Raw genomic sequence first — 27,310 nt, forward strand, 5'->3', positions numbered from 1 at the left:
TTATAAAAATTGTGTCTCTGTACAGAATAGGCTCCTTAAAAATATTTCTAGAGGGGCAACCAGGTGGTGAAGTGGATAAAGCACCAGTCCTGGAGTCAGGAGGGCCTGAGTTCAAATCCAGCCTCAGACACTTGACACTTAATAGCTGTGTGACCCTGGGCAAGTCACTTAACCCCCATTGCCCCGTAAAAAAAAAAAATTTCTAAAATTAAACCAAATCATACATAGTCAATCAATCAATCATATATGCATTATTAAAGAACTACAATGTGCAAAGTTGTGCTAGGAGCTTAGAATAAAGAGTCAAAAAGAGGAGCAGCCAGGTGGCACAGTAGATAGAGCACCAGCCCTGGAGTCAGAAGGACCTGAGTTCAAATCTGGCCTCAGACAGTTGACACTAGCTGTGTGACCCTGGGCAAGCCACTTAACCCCCAAATGCCTCACCAAAAAAAAAAAAAAAGCCAAAAAGGAAATGCTTACTTCATAGAGTATAAAGGAATAAAATAATTTTAAATTAAAGTGAGCTCTAAACTAATAGGTTGTATTCCAAAAGATAATTTCAATGTCAGTACCCTGGGCACATTTTCATGTAGAAAAAACGTGATATATGATGAATAAATTCCTTATTTGGTCAACAAAATCCATTTAACACATAATATCACTGACAAGAACCAAAAAGATTGAGATCTACAGAGTACCTAAACTATTAAAAAATCCATTAAGGGGCAGCTAGGTGGCACAGTGGATATAGCACTGGTCCTGGAGTCAGGAGGACTTAAATTCAAATCTGATATCAGACACTTACTAGTGTGAACCTGAACTGTCTCCCGCCCGCCCCCCCCAAACCAAACCAAACCAAAACAAACAAACAAACAAACAAAACCACTGAAATATTTTTTCCTTTTTTAAAACAAGGTTATCTTTATCTTTTGTTTTTAATTTTTTCATTTGAATATATAATGAAAAACAGTAAAAAAGTTTTCAGTATGTTATCTAATATACCGACTAGACTCCGTAAGAGCAGAAACTGTCATATATTGACTTTATTTTCGTTTAAATATATAGCACACTCTTTCATATATAGCAGTCACTCAAATTATTGCTGAGTTCATACTGATAGATTTTTATGGATAATTCAATAAACCTAATGAATTGCTTAGATACACTAAAAATGCTTTGAAAAACCTGCATTTGCAATAAACATTTATGAAGCACCTAGTATGTGTCAGGTACTGTGCTAAGCACTAGGGATACAAAAAAGAAAAACATAGTCCCTGGCTTCAAAGAGCTTACAATCTTATTATTGTTGTTATTATATAAAAATCATAGGATCAAGCAACTTAGAACTAGAAGATGATGGAACACAATGTCTTCAGTCACCTTGCTGGCTGTCCCTCAGGACTGAAATTCTTTGCCTCTGCTTCCTAGCTTCCTTGACTTAAGACAAGTGTCAGTTAAAATACTACCTTCTGCATGAATCCTCTTCTGGTACTCCTTAACGCTAGTGCCTTCCTCCTGGGAGTATCTCCAATTACCCATTCTTTATCTTTTGGGCACATAGTTGTTTGCAACTTCCCACCACCAGCAGCTCTCTGACACTCAACAGGTCTCTGAAGGCAGTGACTATATTTAATAATAATAAATGCTTGTATACTTGATTTTATTTTACACATAAGGAAACTGAAGCCTGGAAAGTAAATGACTAGCCAAAGATTAAGTAAATAAGTAGGTGACTGAAGTTTGATATTTTAAGTATACAAGATGGTAAAGCTAGAATAAATATTTTGATAATTATATCAATTTAACATATTAAAGAGTAAGATATATATTCTTTCTCCAAAATTACAAACTTCTCAAGGAAAATAAATATGAATACTATGATGCCAAAAGTCAGACAAACATTATCTTTAAAAATATTGTGTGGGGGCAGCTAGGTGGCGCAATGGATAAAGCACCAGCCCCGGATTCAGAAGGAACTGAGTTCAAATCCGGCCTCAGACACTTGACACTTACTAGCTGTGTGACCCTGGGCAAGTCACTTAACCCCCATTGCCCTGCCAAAAACAAAAAACAAAAAATAAAAAATATTGTGTGGTGTTTAGTCCTCAATATTCTAAGGAGAGAATTACTGGAACTGTCTTTTCTCTAAACGGACAGCAACACCCTCTACTAACTTGCATATTTCTGTGGTGGGCACAACTACTCTTCCATTCACCCAGATTATAAATCTAGGAGTCATCCTTGACTCGGTATTCTGACTCATCTCCCATATCCAAACAATAGTGAAATCTTATTCATTCTACTTCCACGATATCCTTCAAATTCATAACCTTATCTCCACTCATTCATAACCTTATCTCCATTCAAACCTTAATCTCCTCTGTCCTGGACTACTACAGAAGCTTTCCTCCTAATTGGTCTCCTTGTTCCAGCCTTTCCTATTCATCCTCCTGACAGCTTCCAAACTGATATTCCTAAAGCACAGGTCTGACCAAGCCAATCCCATACTAGAGAACCTTTTGAAGCTCCCTAGCATCTCTAATGATAATTGCCAATTCCTCAGTTTGGCACTTAAAGCTTTTTATAATCTGCCTGAGAGGTAACAGGCAATTCAGACAACTAGAAATGGATGTCCAGTAGATATCCTTAAACAACACATGTTCAAAATGAACTAATTATCTTTCCGTCTAAACTTTCTCTTAAAACAAAAAACAAACAAAAAAAGCCACCTCTTATATCCCCATGCCCATCCTAATTTCCCTATTACTGTCATGGGTAACACCATTCTCCCAGTCCTTTGGGTTCAGAAGTTAGGTGTCACCCTCAATTCCTCACTATCTCTTACTCCCCGTATTCAATCTACTGCCAAAGTCTGTTGATTTCACCTTTGCAGTCTCTTTAAAATATGCCCCCTATTCTGCTCTGATATTGCTACCACCCTGGAACAGGACCTCTTCACCTCATGCTTAAATTATTCCAACAGTCTGAGGGTGGGTTCTGCCTACCTCTGGTCTCTCCCCACTCCCAATCCATCCTCTATTCAGTTGTCAGCGTGATCTTCCTAAAATGTAGGTCCAGCCACATCACCTTGTCAATACTCAATAAATTCCAGTGGTTCTCTATAAACTCCAGAAATACAAAACGCTATGCTTGACGTTCAGTCCTTCAGAACCTACCTTCTCCTCGTCCACCTTTCCAGTCTTTGTCCTTAGTCCCCACCCACATATTCTTCAATCCAGATACACTAGGATCCTGATTGTTCCACAAACAAGATACCCCATCTTTTTGTTCCAGTAATTTTCCATGACTGTACACCACACCTGGAAAGCTCTTGCTCCTCATCTCTGCCTCCTGAATTGCATGGCTTCCTTCAAGTCCCAACTAAAATTTCATCTTCTACAAGAAGCTTTTCCCAATATCCCTTAATTCTAGCACCTTTCCTCTTCCAATTATGCCCTACTTATAATTTGCTTTCACATTTCTTTGCTTGTTAGATCATGAACACCTTAAGGGTAGAGACCATCTCTTGCCTCTTTTTGTATTGCTATCCCTTAGCAAAGTGCCTAGCATATAATAGGCACTTAATAAATGTTTATTGCCTGACTAACTTCAAACTTACTATTAGGGTTGGGCTCTGTGCACTTCTGGAGAGTAGGCCAAGGTTGGTCCTATTTTTGCCTTCTTAAGGTATTGAGTGTTGTGTGATTCCAAAGCTCAGGGACAGACCGGGGACTTGCAAGCTTTCAGTACTCCCAAAAGATTCTACTACAGGTCGAAGTTTTCTTGGCGTACTCATCCTATGAGTTCTGCAAACTCCTGACCTGGATTAGGGTTGGAACAACAACATAATACTGCTAGACAGTATTTCCACCAATGAGCCAGGTGGAAAGCTCTGTTGATACAGAAAGGCAGAATTGTAGCTTTCCCTCTTATCTGGGATTCCAGCTCTGGTTCTTCCTCTGCATTTTGGACTAAATACCAGAAATGAGAACCTGCTGTACAACTGGGGTCTGAGTCACAGTGCTGTAGCAGATTTCTGAATTTCTTCCTTTCTAGATACACCACCCAAGGCCTCCCTAACTGGTCAAATCCCATGCTCTGATATGCCTATATCTGTGCCCCAAAACTGGGGTAAAAGGTGACAAAGCTGCCAGTTTGCAATTGCCCCCATTGCAGCATCTCGGGTATGGGTGTACTGGTGCCCTGGTATGGGTCTGGGATCTCCTGATGCCCTGATGCAGTCTCTTCCTAAGTGTTGGAGTGCTTGTGTGGGTTTCACCTGGACCAACAAGCGTCCCTGTCTTACAGCCCGCTGCCTCCCTAAATCAAACTAGGCTGGGCAAAGGACTCACTGTAATTTCTGGATTTCTCCTGTCAGGATCTGGTGCATTTTCTAGAGCTGTCTGGAGTAGTTTTGTGGAAGAGAACTCCCCATCCTGCTTTCTACTATTCTGACATCTTCAACATTTATTAACTGAACTTTCAAACTATTTTTCCACAAAAAATTTCTGTCCCTCAATTCCTCCTCACCTATATATACCTCCTGGCTTCCTTCAAATCTCATCTAAAGTCCCCACCTCCAAAAAGAAGTCTTTTCTAATCCTCCTTAATTTTAGTGCCTTCCCTTTAAGACTATCCCTAATATATCCTGTAGAGATCTTATTCATACATAGTTGTTTGCCTTTTGTCTCCTCCATTAGACTATGAGGTTCTCAAGAATAAGGATATGGTTTGGCCTTCCTTTGTATACCCAACTACTTAGCACAGTACCTGGCATATAGCAGGGTATTAATAAATGCTAGTTGGGGCAGCTAGGTGGCACAGTGGATAGAGCATCAGCCCTGGAGTCAGGAGGACCTGAGTTCAAATCCGACCTCAGACACTTGACACTTACTAGCTGTGTGACCCTGGGCAAGTCACTTAACCCCAATTGCCAGACCAAAAATAAATGAATGAATGAACGAACGAATGGATAGATAGATAGATAGATAGATAGATAGATAGATAGATAGATAGATAGATAGATAGATAGATAGATAGATGCTGGTTAACCAACTGACAAAACAGAAAATCTGTAATTGGCTCTAAGACAGGTAAATTGGAAGCAAAATCATTGGAAGTCTCAGATGGTAGGACTATATCAATGGAGCATACAGAATATTAGCTAGCTATCCGTCATTTCAGGTGATACCTATAACCGCCTTTCTTATGGTCTAGGAGCAAAATCACAATGTACATCATTCAGAAACTATCTAGAATGATAATAATTGTTGTTTTTCCCTCAAAGGAATGTTCTCTAAAATTATGAAATGGTTGTTCAATGAATTATTAATAAGAATTTCATACACAATGAAAAACTATAAACCTTCAGTTTATTTTTCTCACCACTAAAAAAACCTTTCAAAACATTATCACTTTTCAATTTTGTGCATGTAGATCATTCACACTGAATTTGAATTTAATTTCCTCCTCTCATCTCTTCCATAATTCAGTTGTATTACACAAAAAATGATATTTTGCTAGTCACTTACAGAAACAAAGCAAAGTTAATAAAATGGAATTCCATTACAAAACAAGAATTCTACTTAAAAAAACAAATTCTAAGGTTTTGGCAGAAGAACAGAAATAATATTGCATTCATGTGATTTCAAATTAAATCTGAACAAAAGGAAAGTAGAAGAACTATCTCCCATGTTTCCTTCCTCACCTCTCATTTCACTGCCCCTCCTAATACCATTCCTCACCCCCAAATATTTGGGATCACTTCTTTCCTACACAATATTGACACATTCCCCTAAGAGCTTCCTGCCTAATGAACTTCTTCTGACTCCACTTCTTCAAAATATTTATTTATTTTGGGTCCTGGGATGATTGGGGCCTTTTAGCCTAGCTTGTTTTAATGTTAACCTAACCTTTATTTCAGTTTAATTTGTGCTAATGAGTTAATCACTGTTAATAACAATTATTTCTCACCTGGCTGCTCCCTGGATTTTATCCTGGTCTCTCCCCCAAAAAAATCATCCTTCAAGTCATCCTCCCTTCTCCCTACCCCATCCCACTCCCCAGCCCCCAGCTTCTTTTAATGTATTGCTTAATGTGTTAACAAATGTTTATTGATTGTTATCTTGCTCCATTAGATTGTGAGCTCTTTGAGAGCAAGGACTGTCCTTTTGCCTTGTTTCGAATCCTTAGGGATTAACAAAGTGCCTGGGACAACGCAGGTGCTTAATAACTGTTTACTTACTATAAGAGCTTGTTTTTATCCATTACCTACATTTAAAGTATGGTCGAACTTTATATGCTTTTGGTCACTGACGATTATGCAACTTCTATTACTCTTCCCCCATTGCTTAGCACATTCGAAGTTTATGAGGCACTCAAAAAATATTTAGATTTGAAACATCCTTCCCTTTCTAAATAACATCTATTTCCTTCCAAAACCACCTACCAAAATAAAACCACACAAAAAGATGCTTACGTGGCACCCACAAGTAACGTACCACTATTTTCTTTCCCCAAAGAGAGCCAAAGAACTTCTAAATTACTAATTTCAAATAGCAGAATACAGGCTGGGATCCAGATGACCTCTCCCAATATTCCCCTCCAAAAACCTTTAAAATGATACCTCATATCAAATTTTGGAGCAGCAGAGCCAACAAAAGGTCAGAGGGAGATATTTTTTTCCAGCCTAAGACAACTTAAGTCCTAATAGTAAATGAGGCACAAAAATTCACTGAAATAAAGAAATCCTTTAAAAGCAGAATAGGCCAAATGGAAAAGGAGGTATAAAATTTCAATGAAGAAAAGTGATCCTTAAAAAGGAGAATTGGCCAAATGTTTTTTTGTACTCCTTTTGAGTACAAAAGCTCACTAAAGAAAATAATTCTTTAAAAATTAAAATAGAGCAACTAGAAGCTAATGACTTCACAAGACATCAAGAAACAATAAAACAAAGTCCAAAGAATGAAAAAAATTGAAGAAAATGTGAAATATCTCATCAGAAAAACAAACCACCTGGAAAATATCAAGGAGAAATAATTTAAGAAATATTGGACTACCAGAAAGTCATGATAAAAAAAAAAAAAGACATCATATTTCAAGAAATTATAAGGGGAAAAATGCCCTAATATGTTGGATCCAGATAGTAAAACAAAAATCAGAAGAATCCACTAATCACCTCTTGAAAGAAAGAAAGGCCAAAATGAAAACTCCCAGGAATATTATAGCCAAATAGCAGAGCTCATGCATGAAGGAGAAAATTTTGCAAACATCCAGAAAGACAAAATAAAAATATCATGGAGTCACAGTTAGGATAACACAAGACAACAGCTTCCATTTTAAAGGAGTGGAGGGCTTAGAATATGATGTTCCAAAAGGCAAAGGAACTAGGATTATAAAGAAAAATAATCTACCCTGGGGCAGCTGAGGGGTACAGTGGATAAAGCACTGGCCTCAGATTCAGGAGGACCTGAGTTCAAATCCAAGTTCAGACACTTGACATTTACTGGCTCTGTGACCCTGGGCAAGTCACTTAACCCGCATTTTCCCATGCAAAAACAAAAAAAAACAACACCTACCCAATAAAACTGAGTATAATGGGGGGGGGGGGGAAGGGGAGAATCATTATTAAATGAAATTGAAGACTTTCAAGCATTCCTGATGAAAAAACCAGAGCTGAATAGAAAATATGACATTCAAACACAAGACTTAAGAGAAACATAAAAAGGCACAGTAAAGAATAATCACAAGGGACTCAATGGAGTTTAAACTGATTCTATTTCTATATGGTAAGGTGAAACATGTAACACATAAGAACTTTATCATTATTAGGGAAGTTAGAAGGAGTCTACATAAACAGAGGGCATTGGTGTGAGTTGATAATGTTGTGATTTTTTTTTTTTTAAGTAGGGATGAGAAAGAGAAATACACTGAGAGAACAAGAAAGCGAAAGGTGTAATAGGGCAAATGATTGAACAGTACTCTCATCTAAATTGGTTCAAAGAAGGAATAATACATACACACACATACACACACACTCTCTCTCTCTCTCAGTTGGGTATAGAAATCCTAGGAGGAAAATGGAATAAGAGATATGAGGGATGAAGGGTAGGGATAAGGGGGGACAGGCATATTTGGGGAGGCAGTAATTAGAAGCAAGACAGAGTTTTAAGGAAGAACAGGATAAAGAGGGAAATAAAGATAAACAAGAAAATGGGATGGAGGGAAATACATAGTAAACATAAGTGTGAATATGAATATGATCAACTGTGAAAGAACTGCCTACTCTGATCAACAGAATGATCCAAGACAATTCCAAAAGACTTATGACAAAAAAAAATGCCATCCACCTCCAGAGAGAGAACTAATGAAACTTGAGCACAAATTGAATTAAATTTTCTCACTTTCCTGATTTTTTTGTTTTGTTTTTTTGGTGAGGCAATTGGGGTTAAGTGACTTGCCCAGGGTCACATGACTAGTAATTGTTAAATGTCTGAGGCCAGATTTGAACTTAGGTCCTCTTGAATGCAGGGCACCACCTAGCTGCCCCATTTCCTGATTTTTTTTAATGACATGACTAATGAAAAAATGTTTTGTATGATTTCATGTGTAATTGAGATCATTTTGTTTGCCTTCTCATTGGGTGAAGAAGAGTGTGATAGGAAGGGAATCTGGAATGCAAAAGAAAAACCAATGATAAAAATATATAATCAAGAAGATAAAATGAAATGTTAATTCATTCAAAATAGGTCAAAACTGAATGGAGTCATTGTTAAACCCTACAAAGTACAAATGAGAATATTTAACACGCTATTGTACTAAACACAAAAATAATTAACAGTTATATAATGAGGCTACTTATGATTTTATCTGTACTTTAGATATATAAATTCTCAAATTATTAACAGATTGTGTTCCAAAAGTTCATTCCTATGTCTGTACTCTGGGTGTGTTTTCCCACTGAAAAAAATATTACAGGGGGCAGCTAGGGGGCACAGTGGATAAAACACTGGCCTTGGATTCAGGAGGTCCTGAGTTCAAATCCAGCCTCAGACACTTGACACTAGTTTTGTGACCTCAGGCAAGTCACTTAACCCTCACTGCCCTGCCTCCTCCCGTTACAAATTATGCTTAGGTTCTTCAGCCATTACAAAAAACAAAAACAAAAACAAAAAACAGTTTAATACATAAAATCACTGAATCTAACAGAAATAGCACCAGGTACCAATACTTTTACAAATCCTAAACTTCAAATTTCAAGTACCTTTAAGCACAACAGTGAAAAAAAGCAAAGGTTCAAGCAGTTAGACAATGTCTTTAGTTTTGGTCAGGTAGATTTCTGACCATAGGGGTGGCAGCAGCCTTTTAATTATACAAATTATAAGAAATCATCTAACTATTCCTAGGCCAAGAGTACCCTTAAGTGTAGCTTATTCCTCACATCTGAAGCAACAAGGGAGTAAGTAGCTCAAAATCTGTCAAAAGAGTGTGTATAAATTTAACATGTAAAAAAAAATACCTCTGAAAAGCACCTCCTGAGGGTATCTGGGACTTTTCCATCCACGACATGGAGCATCCTTTCCATTTCTTCCCGTACAACATAACTCCCAGATTCATTTGAAAAAAGACTAAAAATGTCTAAAAGGGGAAAATTACAATCATTGACAATAATAGGGCCAAATCTAAATGTTACTTTAGAAATATATACTTTAATGCAAGAGTTTCTAGGGTATAACTACTTCTCCCAACTACATTCTGTTTTCCATGTCATAGGTGATACAAGTTTACTGAATTTTAATAATTGCCAAATAATTTTGCTTTCTGTTGAAACTACTGGGTGCATGGAACAGGTACACTCCAGACATACTTTAGAAAAATATATATTAAAAATGTTAACGAAGAAACGTGCTTGAAACCTGGTTAAGGTATATTATATTACACACACATACACATCATTTAAACCTGGTAGGTGCCAGAAAATTAGGCATATATTTCTACTCATTTGAACAATATTACTATATATTATAAAGAAAACATGAGGAACTGAGATTTCCTTCTCTACAATTCCCCAATATAGACTTATACCATGCAAAAGATTTCAAAGCAACTGGTAACTAAGATAAGACAGAAAACAATTTACTGAAAATAATTAAAACATAATTAATGTAATTTTTGACTTTGTCACAACAACCATCAGAATTGTAAGAGCTTTAAATAAAATTGCTTCTACATGAAATAAGTACTACAATTTTAATACTCTAACTACTCACATTTTGCTTTCTCTTCATCTCTGCCTCTTGTAAGGAGGACAAGTCCTACTATCAAATTATTAAAATGTAGCCCTTTGGATGTTCCACCAAATGAACAGTAGATCACCTAAGAGAAAGGATAGAAAAAGATTACTTCAGTTGTGAAATGACAAAGCAAGATACAGAAGAAGCAGGACAAAAACAGAAACCAATTACATGGGAGTTCAGGGTTGGTCATCTTCAAGTTTAGGCAGTAATTGCAGCAGACAAACCTTCATTTCCAATGATATGTCCAGAAAAATTTTTGCCATATTTTAAAAGGTCTGCTGTTCCTCATTCTTTCTTTTCCAACTGTGAAACAGGTCCAAGAATACATTACATCTAGTATGTATGACCAGCTCATCTCCCTATTGGTCTTTGAGACAAGAAGGTGGAAGAGTGCTGGTCCTAGAGTCAGAAATGTGAGAGTTCCAATCTGGCCTTGGATACTAGCTGTGTGACTCTGAGCAAGTCACAGAATCTCTGTCTCCATTTCCTCACCTGAAACTGAAGCGAATTATAACACCAATTATGAATTGGCCCAAATATCTGGGAGAAAAATTGGAATTATGCATAGTCAGTAAATTGCTCATGTTATTTGATACAGTGAACTCGTTTACTGGGCCTATGCCATTAGGAGGCCTAAGACTTCTACAAAGAAGGGTGTGGGTGTGGGTGGGTGGGTGTGTGTGTGTGTGTGTGTGTTTATTCATAAAAACATTTTAGGTGGTAGGTAGCAAAAACTGGTTAGTGGTGAGGAAGTGTATACCCATCAAAAAAAATTATCAAAATGAAGTGGATACACCTGAGCACAATACTCAGAATGCAGTCAGAGGAGGGCAGAACATAATAGGACTATCATCTCTATAATCCTGGGCAATATGCCTTGTTTAATGCTTCTTAACACCAGACTGGATTTTTTATGTTGACATATCACATTGCTGATATAGATATTAAAGTTTCCTAAGATCCCTATATATTTTTAGGTCTATTTTCTACTTATGTCTTCTTCATTGTGTACTTGGGTTTAAAAAAAGAAAAGGAAAAAGGCAGGGCAGCTAGGTGGCGCAGTAGATAAAGCCCAGCCCTGGATTCAGGAGTACCTGAGTTCAAATCCAGGTTCAGACACTTGACACTTAATAGATGTGTGACCCTGGGCAAGTCACTTAACCCTCATTGCCCTGCACACCAAAAACAAAAACAAAACACCTTAGCTTTATAAGCATATAAGACTTTATATTTAACTCTAGTGAATTTAATTTTATGACATTCAGCTTACCATTTAACCTAGTCTATCAAGATCTTTTTGGATCTGATTCTATTAAGTATGTTAATTATCCCATGTCCTATAATCCTATGAGATATGGGCTCAAGTCCTGGTTCTAATACATACTAGTTATGTGTGGCTATGAGAAAGTCACTCAACCTCTCTAAAGCTAAAGAAATCTAGTTCAAAGAGTTATAATAAAGAACTGTGCCAATGGCAAATACAATATGCATATGTTATTATCACATGAGATAGATGGTTAGATACTTACATTCATTGTATTTCACAAAAGACATTACCAGGTCAGCAAAGTCCAAATTAAGGCTACAAGCATTTATTAAGCATCTATCTATGTGCCAAAAACTATGCTAAGCACTAGGGATATAACGAAAAAACATTTTTTAATCTCTTCTCAAAGAACTCAGAGATGGTGGGGATAATATGAATGCAACTAGATATACAAAAAAGATACAGACAAGATACATCAGAGATATAATCATCAGGGGAAGGCACTAGTATTAAGGGTGATTAGAAAGGGCTTCTTGAAGAAGGTGGGACTTTTAGCTGGGGCTTGAGAAAACACGAGAAAAAATTCATCTGCCCAGCTACTGCATAAAGGCCATCACAATCATCACATGTAATTAGGTGGCCAAATGGATAAAGCACTATGCCTGGAAGCAGGAAGACCTGAGTTCAAATATGAGCATAAATACTTACTAGCTGTGTGAACTCGGATGAGTCACTTAGCCTCTGTCTGTCTCTGTTTTCTCAACTGTAAAGTGGAGATTATAAAAGCACCTACCCCTGAGCAGTATTGTGAGGATAAAATGAGAAATACATATAGCACTTTGCAAACAAAGAAGAGCTGGATAAATACTAGTTGTTGTTATTAGTGGCTATTATGAAGTAATGTAAACTCCTACAGGCTAATGAAAAAAATGGCAAATGTCTTTGTAATATAAGATATAGATATAGATTCCCGATTGAACTTTTGTAACATAGCTAAATAAAAAGAAACTGGAAGCAAAGTGGTCATTTAAATGATTTTCAACAAGGCATTTATATTTATTTTTATATTCTTCACATGTAAAACCAAAGTTTATGTCAAAGTGTTTATTTAATTTAACAGTACTCCAGACAGGTCGACGTACCAACAATGTCATAGAGCTTTCTTCTTTTTCAGAAAGTCACAGAAAACAGACACCCGAGATTTCTTTCAATTTCATTTCATTCTGTGCTTGCATTTTTATAGGGTGACAATAGAAAAAAAAAACAAAAAAACACTGGGACTGAAACAGAACTTAAGTCCTGGTTCTGTCACTTACTAGACTTATGACCTTCCAATTACCTTCTCTGATTTCAGTTTCCTTACTTGTAAAATAAGGGGAATAACAATCTATGTAAAAGTCTTTTCATTAAAGTTGGATCTATATGTCTCTATATGTCTTACAGAGTTATTTCAAAGAATATACTCAATAAACTGGAAAGCAAGGGCAGAGCCAAGATCAGGAAGAAAAGGCAGGGACTTCCCTAACCTCTCCCCAAAATCCCTCCAAAATACTTTAAATAATGCCTCCAAACAAATTCTGGAGCACCAGAATCCACAAAAGAACAGGGTAAAACAATTTTCCAGCCCAAGACATTTTAGAAGATGGGCAGGAATGATCTTGCACCAATGTGTAAAGTGGAGTACAGTCCAGCTCATGCCAACACAGGCCCTGCCCCCAGCAAACCAGCAGTAAGCTTTGAGGGTGACCAAATCAGTGGTGGCAGTGGCAGTTTCTGAACCTCTCAGCCCATAGGCAATAAGGAACTGGTTAGAAGGAGATTATAGGGGTCCTTTTACTGGCACCAGGAGGGGGAAGGACTCTGTTATATTCCCCATACTTGAATCTGAGTCACAATCCTGGGTCTCAGGGAAATGGAGAGAAACTTCCTCACATGGGAATTGGCTCAAAGAGGGAATTAGGTATAGAAATCTATCTTACCATTTGGGGAAGGAGATAAGGGCGCCTGATACATTGGAGGAGGTAAAAGTAAAAAACAAAACACTTTTGAGAATGGACAGGGAGAAAGGAAAAAGAAAGTAGGATAAACATGGGGAAAATAGGACAGAGGTAAGTACATAGTAATCAAAACAGTGAAAAAAACTTACAAGTTTCTCTGATAAAGACCTCATTTCTCAAATATATAGAGAATTGAGCCAAATTTATATAAATACAGGTCATTCCCAATTGATAAACTGTCTATGGATATGAGTAGGCAGTTTTCAGACAAAGAAAAACAAAACTTTCTATAATCGTATGAAAATGCTCTAAATCACTATTGATGAGAGAAATTCAAATTAAAACAACTCTGAGGGGGCAGCTAAGTGGTGCAGTGGATAAAGCACAGGCCCTGGATTCAGGAGTACCTGAGTTCAAATCCAGCCTCAGACACTTTACATTTACTTAGCTGTGTGACCCTGGGCAAGTCATTTAACCCCCATGCCTCCCCCCCAAAAAAAAAAACCAACTCTAAGGTATCACCTCATACCTATCAGTCAGGCAAATAGAACAAAAAAAGGAAAACATTAGATGTTAATGGGAATGTGGGAAAAATGGGATGGTTATCCACTGTTGGTGAAGTTGTGAACTGATCCAACCAATCTAGAGAGCAAATTAGAACTAGGCCCAAAGGGCTATAAAACTGTGCATACCCTTTGATCCAGTAATACCACTGCTAGGTTTATATCCCAAAGATATCTCTGTGTTATGCACAGTGACACCAATATTGTCTGATGAAGAATTGTGAATGACAACTATTCTCAGCAATATAATGATCCAAGGCAGTACCAAGGGATTAATGATGTAAACTGTCCACCTTCAAAGGAAAAAAAAAACCTGATACTGATTGAACAGAATGAAGCATGCTATTTTTTGCTTTTTATTATTCAAGTTTTCTGACACAAAATAATTAACATGGTAATATTTTATAAATTGCACCTGTATAACCTATAGCTGATTACCTTACTGCCTCAGGGAAGGGGAAGGGGAGGGAGGAATAAAATTTGAACTCAAAACTTTAAATAAAAGTGTTTATTATTAAAGAATATATCTATCCAAAAGAAAATAGAATCTATCTATCTATCTATCTATCTATCTATCTATCTATCTATTAGCTAGAAAGGAATGACTCTCAACATCATCATTAACACCCCCCCCTCCCCATTTTCCTTATATAGACCTGTCTTGTGTTGGCTGCTCATTGGTATACTCACCTGTATATCAACAATCAAAGTAATTGTATAGAGCTGAATACAGAAGCCTTAAATTAGAATCATTACCCTAAATGATGACAACAATTCATATGTAGGTAGATATCTGGGGACTGAGACTAGTCATCTTTTCCACAGTATCCACAAGAAAAAAATTATTTGTTTGTAAGGGAAATTACTATTTGCAATTTCAGGCTTTGCTCAAAACCAACTCCTGTCTATCTGCAGTTTCTGCAACATTTCGTTGCTATGGTTCAACCAGCAAGTTTGATAAATGCCTAAGAAAACGATTCTATTGTGACAGTGAGCTAAAGTTTGCTATGCAAACCAGAGTCTTTGAAGTACCTGATATATTGAGTCTTTGAAAGAGTTCCATTATAGCATCTAGCTTTATTCACTTTCTTTTCCCCCATTTATTAACTATTTATTAATGCCTACTATTTGCCTAGCACCAGGTGAACTACAGAGACAAAAGTGAGGCAGTCCCTATCCTCAAGAAGTTTATATTCTGTAGGGGAAGATGTTATGTACATATAAAGGTTTATATAAATGAATACAAAGTAATTACAGGGAGAAGGTACTAGAAGCTTTGGAGATCAGGGAAGACCCTGTAGATGGTCTACCTTGAAGAAGATACATCAAATAATTAACAGTAATCTCCATGAGCAGCTTAGAAAATACAACACTAAGGTTTTGTTTTTTGTTTATGGGTTTTTGTGTGGGTTTTTTTGGCAGGGCAATGGGGGCCAAGTGACTTGCCCAGGGTCACACAGCTAGTAAGTGTCAAGTGTCCAAAGTCGTACTTGAACTCAGGTACTCCCAAATCCAGGGCCAGCACTCCATCCACTGCGCCACATAGCTGCCCCAACACTAAGGTTTTTTAATACTAAATTAGTAAATGAAATCATTTGAAGACAAATATGTGACTCATCTAGAGAACTCAATTTTTTTTTTTTGGTCAGAGCAAAAGTACAGAAATTTAGACTAGAAATAAATGATAAATGAAGATATTTTGAAACTAGTCATGGAAATCAGAAAGGGACATGCACAGAAAAGGCCAAATTTGTCCCCAGATTCACTGCATAAACCCCAAAAACACATCTCCACAGAAAAAGGTACCCACCTTGGGGTTTGGTTTAGGACCACGATAACTCCAAATTAGGATAGGCCCTCCCCTGTACCTCTCTAACGTGGAGATTATTATAATGAGACTGATAATCAATTTATCCATACTATAAATATAACTGTCTTTCCTTTCCCTATTCAAGAGGTACCTTTCTATATTTCTTTTGGTTCTCTCCCTGTGTTCACTCACAGTATTGCAATAAAACTTGGGAAACTTGAGTCACTGAGTCTTGTAATTCTTTTGGGACGCTTCACAATCAATTTGATCACCCAAAATTCAGCCGACATCATAATGAATATTGTATTTCTTGCCTTCTCAATGGGTGGCAGAGGGCAGATGGAGAGAATTTGAAACTTAAAATCAAATTTTTTAAAGATTTAAAAAATTATAATTAAAAACACCTAGCCTTTAAAAGATCACATGTTGATTTATATATTTCTAAAATAACTTGTACAGATTTAGTTTCAATATATAATCTTCTCATCTGCTCACTATATGCTTATTTTATTTAATGTTTACAAAATTCAAAGTTTTATTTTTAAGTAGGATATATCAATTTTGATCCTTTGCCAATAATTAATTATAAATACATAAGTGCACACACATACATACATATACATGCAGGTGAGATATTTATATACATATATACACATAAATACATACATATATATGTATATGTGTGTGTGTGTGTGCGCGCACATGCGCGCACCTTACCTATATTCCTCATTCTCCTTTTCTATTACAGTGGTTAAATGCAAAGGGATTCACAGCAATAACATTCTTATGAAGGTGATAGAACCCTTCCAAGAGGTAAATTTTATCCCAAAGAATACATGTAACAACATAATACTTTATTATTAAATATTATTAACTTCAGCTATTTCAAGCAAGTACATTTATATTACAAATATATCCTTATATTTATATTTGTAATTAAAGCCTCCAGGAAAGCATGAAATATATACAAAATGTCCTACCTTAGTTAAACCAGATACTAGTTTTTTTTATTTTAAGCTAAATAATTCTGAATGGCCCTAAGAAACATAGTTATTTGTCCCAATCCAGCTTATCATCAGATTTGCGTGACAGCTATAGTTAGAAAAATGAATCTTCGTATATATGTAAGATATGTTTTGCTCTTCCCTTAAATAAATAGGCAGCATAGCCTCACAAAATTAATTTTTAAAATTTGAACTAAGGTCCTGTTGGATCCCTGGCTGGTGCTTTATCCACTCACTGGTCCACCTAGCTACCCCCTACGTTTACTTTTTTTTTTTTTTTTTTTTGGTGAGGCAACTGGAGTTAAAGTGACTTGCCCAGGCATGATGGAAAAGGCTCTCCAGATCCAGAAAAAAAAAGAACTATGGAATATGGATGCTGATTGAACCATACTATTTCTTTTGTTTTTGGTGCTGTTGTTTTTCTATTTTGAGGTTTTTCATTATTGCTCTGATTCTTCTCTTATGCATGACTGATACAGAAATATGTTTAATGTTGTTATGTTTGTATGTGTGTGTGTATATACACACACACACACACACACATATAAAACCTATATCAGATTGCCTGCTGTCTGGAGCAGGGGGAGAGGAAGGGGAGGGAGGGAGAAAAATTTGAAATCTTATGTAAACAAATGCTGAAAGCTATCTCTACATGTAACTGGAAAATAATAAAATACATTTTTTTTTAATTAAAAAAAATTTTTTTAAATGACTTGCCCAAGGTCACACAGCTAATAAGTGTCAAGTGTGTGAGGCCAGATTTGAACTCAGGTTCTCCTGACTCCATGGCTGATCCACTGTGCCACCTAGCTGTACCTCCTACCTTTACTTGGGGGAGGGGGTGGGGGCAATTGGGGTCAAGTGACTTGCCCAGGGTCACATATCTAGTAAGTGTCAAGTGTCTGAGGTTGCATTTGAAATCAGGTCTTCCTGAATCCAGGCCTACCTTTACTTTTTTAAAAGCTTCTGTTTCATAGTATTTGACCAGCTTACTGACATTTAGCTTAAACTAGGGAATTTGTAACCTTAAAAGTTTGCTTATAAGAGGAAAACTATTTCATTCTTAACACCTGATTTGTTTTGCACAGGGCAATGAGGGTTAAGTGACTTGCCTAGGGTCACACAGCTAGTAAATGCCAAGTTCTGCGGTTGGATTTGAACTCAGGTCCTCCTGAATCCAAGGCCAGTGCTTTATCCACTGTTTGAAGGACTGTTTGACTTGACACTTGACACTTGACACTTACTAGCTATGTGACCCTGGGCAAAATCACAACCCTCATTGCCCCGTCCCCCCCTCCAAAAAAAAGTAAAGGTAGCCAACATCTGCATTAAAAATATTCATACTTTACATGACAAGAAGATAAATTTCTCCTCCTTCACCACCACTAAGCCCCTGCTTTTATGTACACATACACACATATGCATGCATGCATGCATACACACAGATAGGTCAAAAATCATGATGCATTAATAACTTTTTGAAATTTTTTTATTTTTCATTGACAAAATTTGATTTTTCACAGTAATATAAATTCATTTCCTATATACACTATATGATGCTATGATATTGTAAATTAAAAACAAAAAATAAAGGAGTTATTAAATACTGAAAACCTTTCGTGACTTTTGGCCCACTGTATACATAAACATATAAACATATATATGCAATGTGACATTTTCCTAGTTCAAACCATTCACAATTGGCCAAAATGAGAGTCAATTATTTTTTAAAGATATATTATTGAAGACTAGAATTTTAAAAGCAGAATTATTATCTGAAATTCTAATGGAAAGAATAATAACTATTGTTTTAGCATAAGGATCACAAAATTAATTATAAGAAAAAATTAAATACCTTATTTAACTATAAAGGTAAATAAGGTTTGTTTTCAGCCTCAAATAGGTTATACACAGAAACTATAATTTAAGCAAACACTTAGGTCTGATAAACCCTATTTACACATCATAACATCTAAAACAGAAACATTATTCAACTGAAAAATATTTATAAGCTCTAACCCTCAAGTGAAGTAAGCTTATTATAGAGAGGGGCAGAAATCAGAATACAATAGATGATTTAATGCTACTAGTTATATTTTTAAATAAAATTATATAGCAAAACAAGTGTCACAGGACTGACTTTTTAAAAATGTACCTGTGATTACATTGCTGGCTGGAAGGAAGGAAGGAAGGAAGGGGAAGCTAGGTGACACAGTAGATAAAGCAGTGGTCCTGGATTCAGGAGGACCTGAGTTCAAATCTGCCCTCAGACACTTGATACTTACTAGATGTGTGACCCTGGGCAAGTCACTGCCCTGCAAAAAAAAGAAAAAAGGGGGAAAAAAGAAAAAGAGAAAGAAATTCTGAATGAGCCAAATACCTTCTACCAGTGTAGATCTTCACCTGCTCTGCATCTTATAATTTGACCTGTCTGGCCCACTGATAGGGTGTGATTTGTTCAGTGTCACAGGCCATTATGTGTCAGAGAAGGGTCTTTTAAGGCAGGCATTGCTGCCTCTGAAAACAGCTTATCCAATGTGCCAAAGTCTTTTTGTTTTAAAGGTGTTTTGTTGTTGTTGGGTTTTTTAGAGGGAAGGAGTATCCAAAACTTTTATTCATCTATGTGTGGAATACTCTAGTTAAAGAATCCAATAGATTTGTTTGTAACTTGGCATCTCAAAGCATTAAAAGGCATGTGACTAATCTAGGCCACAGGTCATAAATCACATAGCTCTTTTCTGTATCAGGGGCAAGTCTTACACCCAGACACATCTCTCTAACTCCAAAGCTACCTATTACATACTACTGGTTATTTCAAATAACAATATATTAAATGATTAAATTGCCAACAAACTGGTTTCTAAAATATATTAATTTCTAGAAGAAAGGGGTTGACCTAAACAAGGTCATAAAGACAATAAAAAGAAATTGGACATATCACCCAGCCTCTGACTCAGTGTTCTTTATAGTGTACCATGTGTCCCCCCACCTATTTTCCCCATAAAACATGGATTGAATTTATGGAAACATACATTACATTTTGATATTGTAAAAACTGACTCTTAAAAGCTAACATTTTTGAGGGGCATTTCCACAGGTATGGAAAAAAAAGTTTGTAAATAGAAAATATTCACATTACAAAGAGTATTTAGGGATCTGAAATAGTTTCCCAAAGCCTATTTAATCAATCAACAAATACTTATTAAGCATTTGCTGCATTGTCAACCATGCTTTGAGGGATACAAAAAAAAAGTCTCTACTTTCAGAGAATTCACATTTTCATAGAGGAGACAAAAACAAACAACTGTGTGTATACAGGATATATACAGTAGGTGAAAGAAAACAATAATACTACAACCAATCTATGTTCCACACACACAAGTATATCCAGCAAATATACTGGGAGCAGTATTGCTTTCCTTCATCATAGATAATTTCTACATTCACATTATGAGTTGGCTTTTGTTGGTCATCTTCACCATCAAGCTACTATTTAAAACACCATAGGTGATTCCATCAAGGACATTTCCCAAATTAATTTGATGAGCCTGAGGGTACCTTTTTGAAGAGGCATTTGCCTACCACCCCTGGCCTATCCCCTAGTCCATCCTTCCCTCTACCACCACCTACCTGTACTCAGTTTCTCTTACCTGCACTAAGATGAATTGGTTCTGGGAGAACAGTTTTTATTGGGAGAAGTCACCCTTTGTGCAGACCTATAAAAGGTAATACTCATCGCGGACCTTTTCCCTTCTTTTCTGCTTTCTACCTTTTTAAACCCCAGAGAAATCTAGACAAGGAAGCAACAACATGTGGCTCTATGTAAGAGAGGGGAGGTTAGAAAGATAGTAACTGCTAATATGTGTCTGTTGCTAGCCATAAGGGTGTTATTCCAAGTAATCTCAAATACAAAAGTCCAGAAAACTGGTCTTCTATTGAAAGAAAGAGAATTTCATGAATAGCATGACAACTAGTAAGAGAAGAGGATCACAAACATAGTCCAGTGTTGGAAAGCACAGTGACAAAGGATTAAAGCCATGACAAGGAAGCAAAGGATCAGGACTTTGCATTCCAATATTACAGTGAACAATTAAGAGAATGTGAATCTGAAGGGAAGAATTGCTCAGCTAGCAAACCTAAATGAGTTTCTCTTCCAGGTGAGTTCAAGCCAGCAAAGAAGTACAATAAGGCTTCAGGGTTCTCTTTCAAGTTACAAAGGTCCTCACTGGAATGTCAGGGTGTGTTGATCTAGCAGCTCCAATTTCTATTCACTTCTAAAAGAGAGTTTAAACCATGGGGTTATGCTTAGTCCAGGTCTTTAAAACTCAATGGAAAAAAAAAACCCCTATGGAAAAGTGGGACCTTACCAGAGCTAGAAGGAAATTGTATTATTGTTGCTAAGCTATTGTGTCTTCTCTGCATTGTTTATGGGAGTCTACGAATCCTTTATATCTTCTGCATTTTCTGTGAGGTAAAATAAAAGTTGACTCATATCCAACGAATTAATTTGTTACCTTGAGTGCTTGTAAAGGAGCTAAAAACCTTGTTGACCAAATTTGTGGAGTCCTAGATAAAAGCTAATTCTGGGGGATTTTCCCAAAGTAAACACTGGATGTCAGCAGCAAAATAAGTTTATCTTTTAGATCAGCCCCTAAGAATGGATCTAATCGAAGAACCTTCTAGCCCCTCATTCCCCTCCGAGGTTCCCTCAGCTGCCGACATGCAGAACAACTCTGGCGAGTTCGTGGACCTGTACGTGCCTCGGAAATGCTCCACGAGCAACAGGATCATCTGGGGCCAAGGACCACGTGTCCATCCAGATGAACGTGGCCGAGGTTGGCAAGGTCACAGGCAGATTCAATGGCCAATTTAAAACTTATGCAATTTGTGGGGCAATTCGTAGAATGGGAAAATCTGATGACTCTATTCTCCGGCTGGCAAAAAATGATGGTATTGTTTCAAAGAATTTCTAATTGAAGAAACCTTGTGGAATATGTCTTAATAAATCAGAAAAACGGATTTGAAAAAAAAAAAAGAATGGATCTAATCTATGTGATATGGGGGGAAAGACTTAAAACTCTTGGTCACAATGTACATGAAAAATATTTTGACTATATTATGGGCATTTGTGGGTTTTATTCTAGAAAAATAAGCACAACCAATATGAAATTGTGCCTTTTGGAAAATGTGTTCTGCATCTATACCAAAAAAAAAATCTCAAAGACACAAGGAAACACATTTCTTTCCTACTCTCAAACTCCTAGTGGCAACTAAAGAAATTGGAAGTGGGGAGGATAAATGGAACAAAAGAGGTTGCAGAATTCTCATATACCCTGAACCCAACCCCAAACAATCCCAGGCCCAAGTTTATCCTTCAGAGAACCCAGGATCCCATGTCTCCCATTATTTAGACTCCTTAACCCTATGCCACATTCCCAAGGCCCAGAGTTTGGAACACTTTTCTTTCCATCAGGTAATCCCAAGTCTACACCCCAATTCAGTTTTGAGAAACTGTTGCAGCAGCTACAATCAGTATGCCTGACATAAAGGACACTCACAAGTTCTCTGCAGTCATGGACCAGCCCCTAGCAAGAATAAAGAAAACTGCGACAGGGGCAAAGCAATAACAACTGCAAGAGTACACACACTTGTGTATCTGCATACAACATGCCTAAGGCTGTATCGATAAGGTACTAGATCAGTTGGAGGGAGGGGAGACACAAAAAGGGGACCCACGCTGAAAAGTATTATGAAATGACAAGTAATCAGATAAAACAATGACATCCACTTCCCACAGACTAGATGAAGATATTATATTTATCACTAGGTATATATTGACAGTTGGTTTGTAGTATGCCCTAGCTTAGTCAGATAAAAACATAAGCCCCTCAAAACAAGTTGAATCCTCTGAGTATGAGTTTAGTTCCAAAGATGCCGAAAAGGAGCTTATAAAAAGCTACCAAGAAGATTAACATACCACACACAGGCTATTGCCGGTTTGGAATGCAGTTCAATTAATTTCAAATATTTATTTGCCTATGTGAGAAAATAATGGGGTTTGGGAGACTCAGACCCCTCCCACCTCCCCCCAACAGGCGCACAGAAACTCTGGCTGGTTTTACAGGGCCAGCCCAGAGTCAGGAGAATTTCAAAGGAAATGTAGATCGACCTTCCTAACTAAAGAATGTTAACTTAACTAACTTAAGACCACCTTCAAGTCAGTTCAATCAATGGACTTGAATGCTACCAGCCAAATAGCTTGGAGCTGTGTGTAGGAACCGCCTCTCTTCTGGACCCACAGGGAGTTTCTCCTCTCACAGGCACAAGAACTTCCTCTTTTTGGCCTAAGACTAGTAGGTGAAATTGCCTTTCTTTCTCTCTCTTCCCTAGATGCTAGCTAGGCTTTCCTATCTTTCAGACCCATGTGAGATCTCTTTGCTGATATCTAATATACTTTAATAAATGCTTAATGCCCTAAAACTGGTGCTAAAGCTTCTAAATTATAAGTAACAACTATATTAGAAACCCCGGCTAATTTTCCCTACATTTGGGACAGAAATAGGCGACCACATTTAATTTTATTCGTCACACCTACTATGTGCTAGGCACTGAGGAACTGGGGAAACAAACACAAAAATGGAATAGTCCCTGCCTGCAAAAGATAGCCAATAAATTCTTCTAGGGGAATACAGCATATACTTAGCTGTGTAGTAACAAGGGAGGAGGGGAAAGGGGAAAGCATGCTGGGAAAATGAAATGAGAAACAGAGCAATTAGGGAAGGAGGAGAGATAGGAAAGATTTCACAGAGGAGGTGACACCTAAGCTGGATCCTGAAGGAAGGTAAGGATCCTGAAAGGAAAAGATGAGGAGGGATTACATTTCAGACATGGGGGGAAACCATATAACTGCACGGAGACAGTTGGCAGCATGACTAATTGAGGAAATAACTAATAGACTAGAATGTAAATGGGAATAATGAGACAGTGCTAGAAAGATAGGACGGAGCCAAAGGAAGGCTTTAAAGACCAATCTAAGGGTATTTTTATTTTATTCTAGAGACAACAGAAATCCACTGAAGGTTTTCATATTGTGTAAAAGCTGGGAGAAGAATATATTTTCCCAATATCATTATGAAAGTGCTCCTAACCTTAACGAGAAAAATAATAGTCATAATGACAAAAAGAAGTCATACAATGAAGTCTTGTTCAAAATAATAAGTTTGTTTTTTAACAAATTCTAATCTCTCCAACCTGGGGAGAATGAAAAAGAAAATAAAAATTAAATATGCCCAGCTAAGAAACAAGTAACAAATCAGATAATCAATAAAGGGGATTTTCTTCATTCTGGAGAGATGCATAGTTACACATAGCTTGAAAAACCTAGCCTTCCAGCATAACTCATAAGGTTTTGGCACTGTCCAGAAAGATTAAGAATTCTTCAAATAGAACTTCCATGAAGGACTGAGATTCTAGGAACAAAAAGTTAATGAACTACATTAGAACTAAATTTGATCAGAACAACGATGGAAGAAGAGTAGTGAAGCACAATCTATCTGGGTTCTATCCTAAAATCTCTAACAATAGAAAGTTTAGAATACTAGAGAAGCCAGAGGCTTTCAAAGCCTTAAGGATTTAATGATTCAGACTTGTAAAGGAATTTGCATTTTCTTTTTTAAAACTGCTTATGGGGGAAAAAAGTGTCAGTTTTTTAAAAGTGTCCTATTCATAAATCTCTCCTCTTTGCCACGAAAAATAAGAGTTTGGGAGGCCCAGGTCTTGGGGGGAGGGGGGGGTGAAGAGAAGGAATTGCGCAGAGAAGAGAACCAGAAAATAATATGGAATCAATCACTTAATCTCTAACTCCAAAACTCCCATTTAATTCCCTATTTATCCTGCCATGGGGTGGGGAGCTCCAAGAAGAATGAAAATTGTCAACTTGTGGTCCATAAGTTATAGTCTTAGTGACTTACAAGGAGACACGAATCCAGGTTATCCTATCTCCAAGGTGCTCTAACCACTAAACTATATTACATCATGCTCTGTCATATTAAAAGTCAGATCCTGCTACCAAAAAAAGAAAAATTCCACTGTAACAAAACATTAAACGAAATTATTCCCATTCTATGGCTTCCTTATTTCAAGCAATCTTAGATAACAAATTTCTAACCCTAACATTCAATAGAGATCATTTGAAAGCTTCTAAGTCATATGACTGCCCATTGTTCTATTAATCAGTTGACCACACTCCTTTATGTTTTGATCTAGGTATAATAGTCTAGGTTAACTTTTGCCAGGAAAACAATATCCAACAGGCAAATCAAAATTTTATATAAATAGATCATTAGCACATACAATTATAAATGTTTAAGAAATCATACAAGGCTTCCTATTCGTAAAGATTTTTACAATTCTTTAGGAAAAATTCTTCAAATTATATTCAGAACAAAATGGTTTGGTTTTTTCAACTACTACAGCTTCAATATACAAAATATTATCTAATGATAGGAACATAAAACCAGTTATAAGAAAATATTTGGCAAGACAGAAAAGCCAACTCACCATGATTTACAAATCACTCAAGCAGCTACAACTCCACAGGGAACTAAATTCAATTAGTTTATATGCTTGCCTTTTGAAACTGTTTATTCATAGATATAAAGAAAAATTAATTTTCTCACTGCTGCTAAGAAATACAGTTAAATAAGAAGGAAATGTCTCTCATGGGTAACCAGAAGACCTAAGCAGCCCCAAATTTCTGATCTATCATATTTCTGACAGTGTAAGGAACGGGTGCCAACCCATTCATTCAGAGGCAACTGGTATGACAAAAGTTTTTAGTACATTTTCAAGAGAATGGGCACCCATAGTAAAAACAATAGGTGAATGCGAGTGCTAAGAGTACACAGCCTGGGGCAGCTAGGTGGTACAGTGGATAGAGCAGTGGCCCTAGAGTCAGGAGGACATGAGTTCAAATCCGGCCTCAGTCACTTGACACTAGCTGTGTGACCCTGGGCAAGTCACTTAACCCCAATTGCCTCACCAAAAAAAAAAAAAAAAAAGAGCTAAGAGTATACAGCCTGTATTTATCCTAAGCCCTAACTCAGGAAGTCCCTCTCCCGAATCACCATAGGTTGTTTACCTCATGTTCACAATCCTCCTGGAAGAGTTCTAACTTAATATGTTATCCCTGCCAACCACATACATCTTCACGCAATGCATGACTGAAAATGAGGTGGAGATTTTAGGCATAAGTGGAGAAGTTAATATTAATAAGTCTATTAGGCAAGCATAGTAGTGACTAGGTTTGAACTTTTATCTACTTTTTCTAAAATACCAGTGAGTCAGTTCAAACTGGTTTTTACCAGTTCTCCCTTTAACCCTGAAAAACTTACTTTAAACTTTAAATTCTTGAGTTGATGTAATTCATTAGATAATATTGCCTTGCTGTTCCTTATATGGGCATGATTTTCCCTAAATGAGAAGAGTCCACTACTTTAACTGGTTGTTCCTGTATCTCACATTAGTAAAAGACTAAATTGACATGTTAGATACTACTTATTCCCAAAACCAAAAATGTGGATCTAGTGATCAAAATACATGAAAACAATGAATAAACTGCTTACAGCACCTAGATGTTCAACTTCCTACTGCTTCCCTCTGGGGCAGTCCTCCTTACCCTCCAGAGGGCCTTCCTATTCTCTCTTTAGACCAATGATTTTAACATATAATAAGAACACCATGTCCTCTCCCTCTCTTCCCCATTCATCCCTGATGACCCCCTAGTAAACCTCCCTGGCCCCTCACCTTCGTCATCTAGGGATAAAAAACATAACATCTCGCCTCTTTGGAGGCAGATGCCTTATACAATTCCATGAATTACATTTCCCCATTTCTGGTATCTTTTCTCATTTAACCCCTTAGGTGCCCAAACACTGGAATTGTTAACCTTGGGTTCATGAACTTTTAAATATACATACATACATACATACATATATATAAAACACTATACTTCAACATAATGGTTTTCCTTTGTAATGATATTGTGAGGGAAAAATCCATCCTCTTCTCAATAATTCTCAGGAACTCAGCAGCAAAGTGACAAAGGCTTTATTTCATTCTCATGAGGAGGCACCCTAGTGTGCAGCTAGTGGGTGCCCCGAAAGGGGGCTCACAGGCCCTGTTTTATACCCTAGTCCCTAACGCAAATGGGCCTTCCCCTTTTTCATCACTGCGCCGGGTTACAATCTACCACAAAAACTAGCTAATGGGAACGCAGTAGTCCCACCCCTCTTCCTTGTATGGGCATAACTCAGGAGTGGACCTTATACTTCCTTATATGGACAGAACTCTGGAGAGGACCTAATTGAACCAGGG

At 37.1% G+C, this 27,310-nt stretch overlaps 1 protein-coding gene and 1 pseudogene across 2 annotated transcripts in view; one reads left to right on the forward strand and one right to left on the reverse strand.

The window, feature by feature from the left end:
• USP32 (ubiquitin specific peptidase 32) overlaps positions 1–27,310 on the reverse strand; it is a 230,671-nt gene that overhangs the window by 123,067 nt on the left and 80,294 nt on the right. The window contains exons 3-4 of one of the 2 annotated variants that reach the window (XM_044001697.1): positions 10,269–10,374; positions 9,518–9,636 (exon numbers count right to left, since the gene is read on the reverse strand). In XM_044001697.1, the coding sequence (XP_043857632.1) occupies positions 9,518–9,636; positions 10,269–10,374 (225 nt within the window). The remainder of the gene's footprint in view (positions 1–9,517; positions 9,637–10,268; positions 10,375–27,310) is intronic. The other variant, XM_044001698.1, reaches the window with a different exon arrangement.
• Positions 21,657–21,959, forward strand: LOC122753903 (annotated as a pseudogene).

Source organism: Dromiciops gliroides, chromosome 4 (assembly GCF_019393635.1).
Source record: "Dromiciops gliroides isolate mDroGli1 chromosome 4, mDroGli1.pri, whole genome shotgun sequence".
Classification (NCBI taxonomy): domain Eukaryota; kingdom Metazoa; phylum Chordata; class Mammalia; order Microbiotheria; family Microbiotheriidae; genus Dromiciops; species Dromiciops gliroides.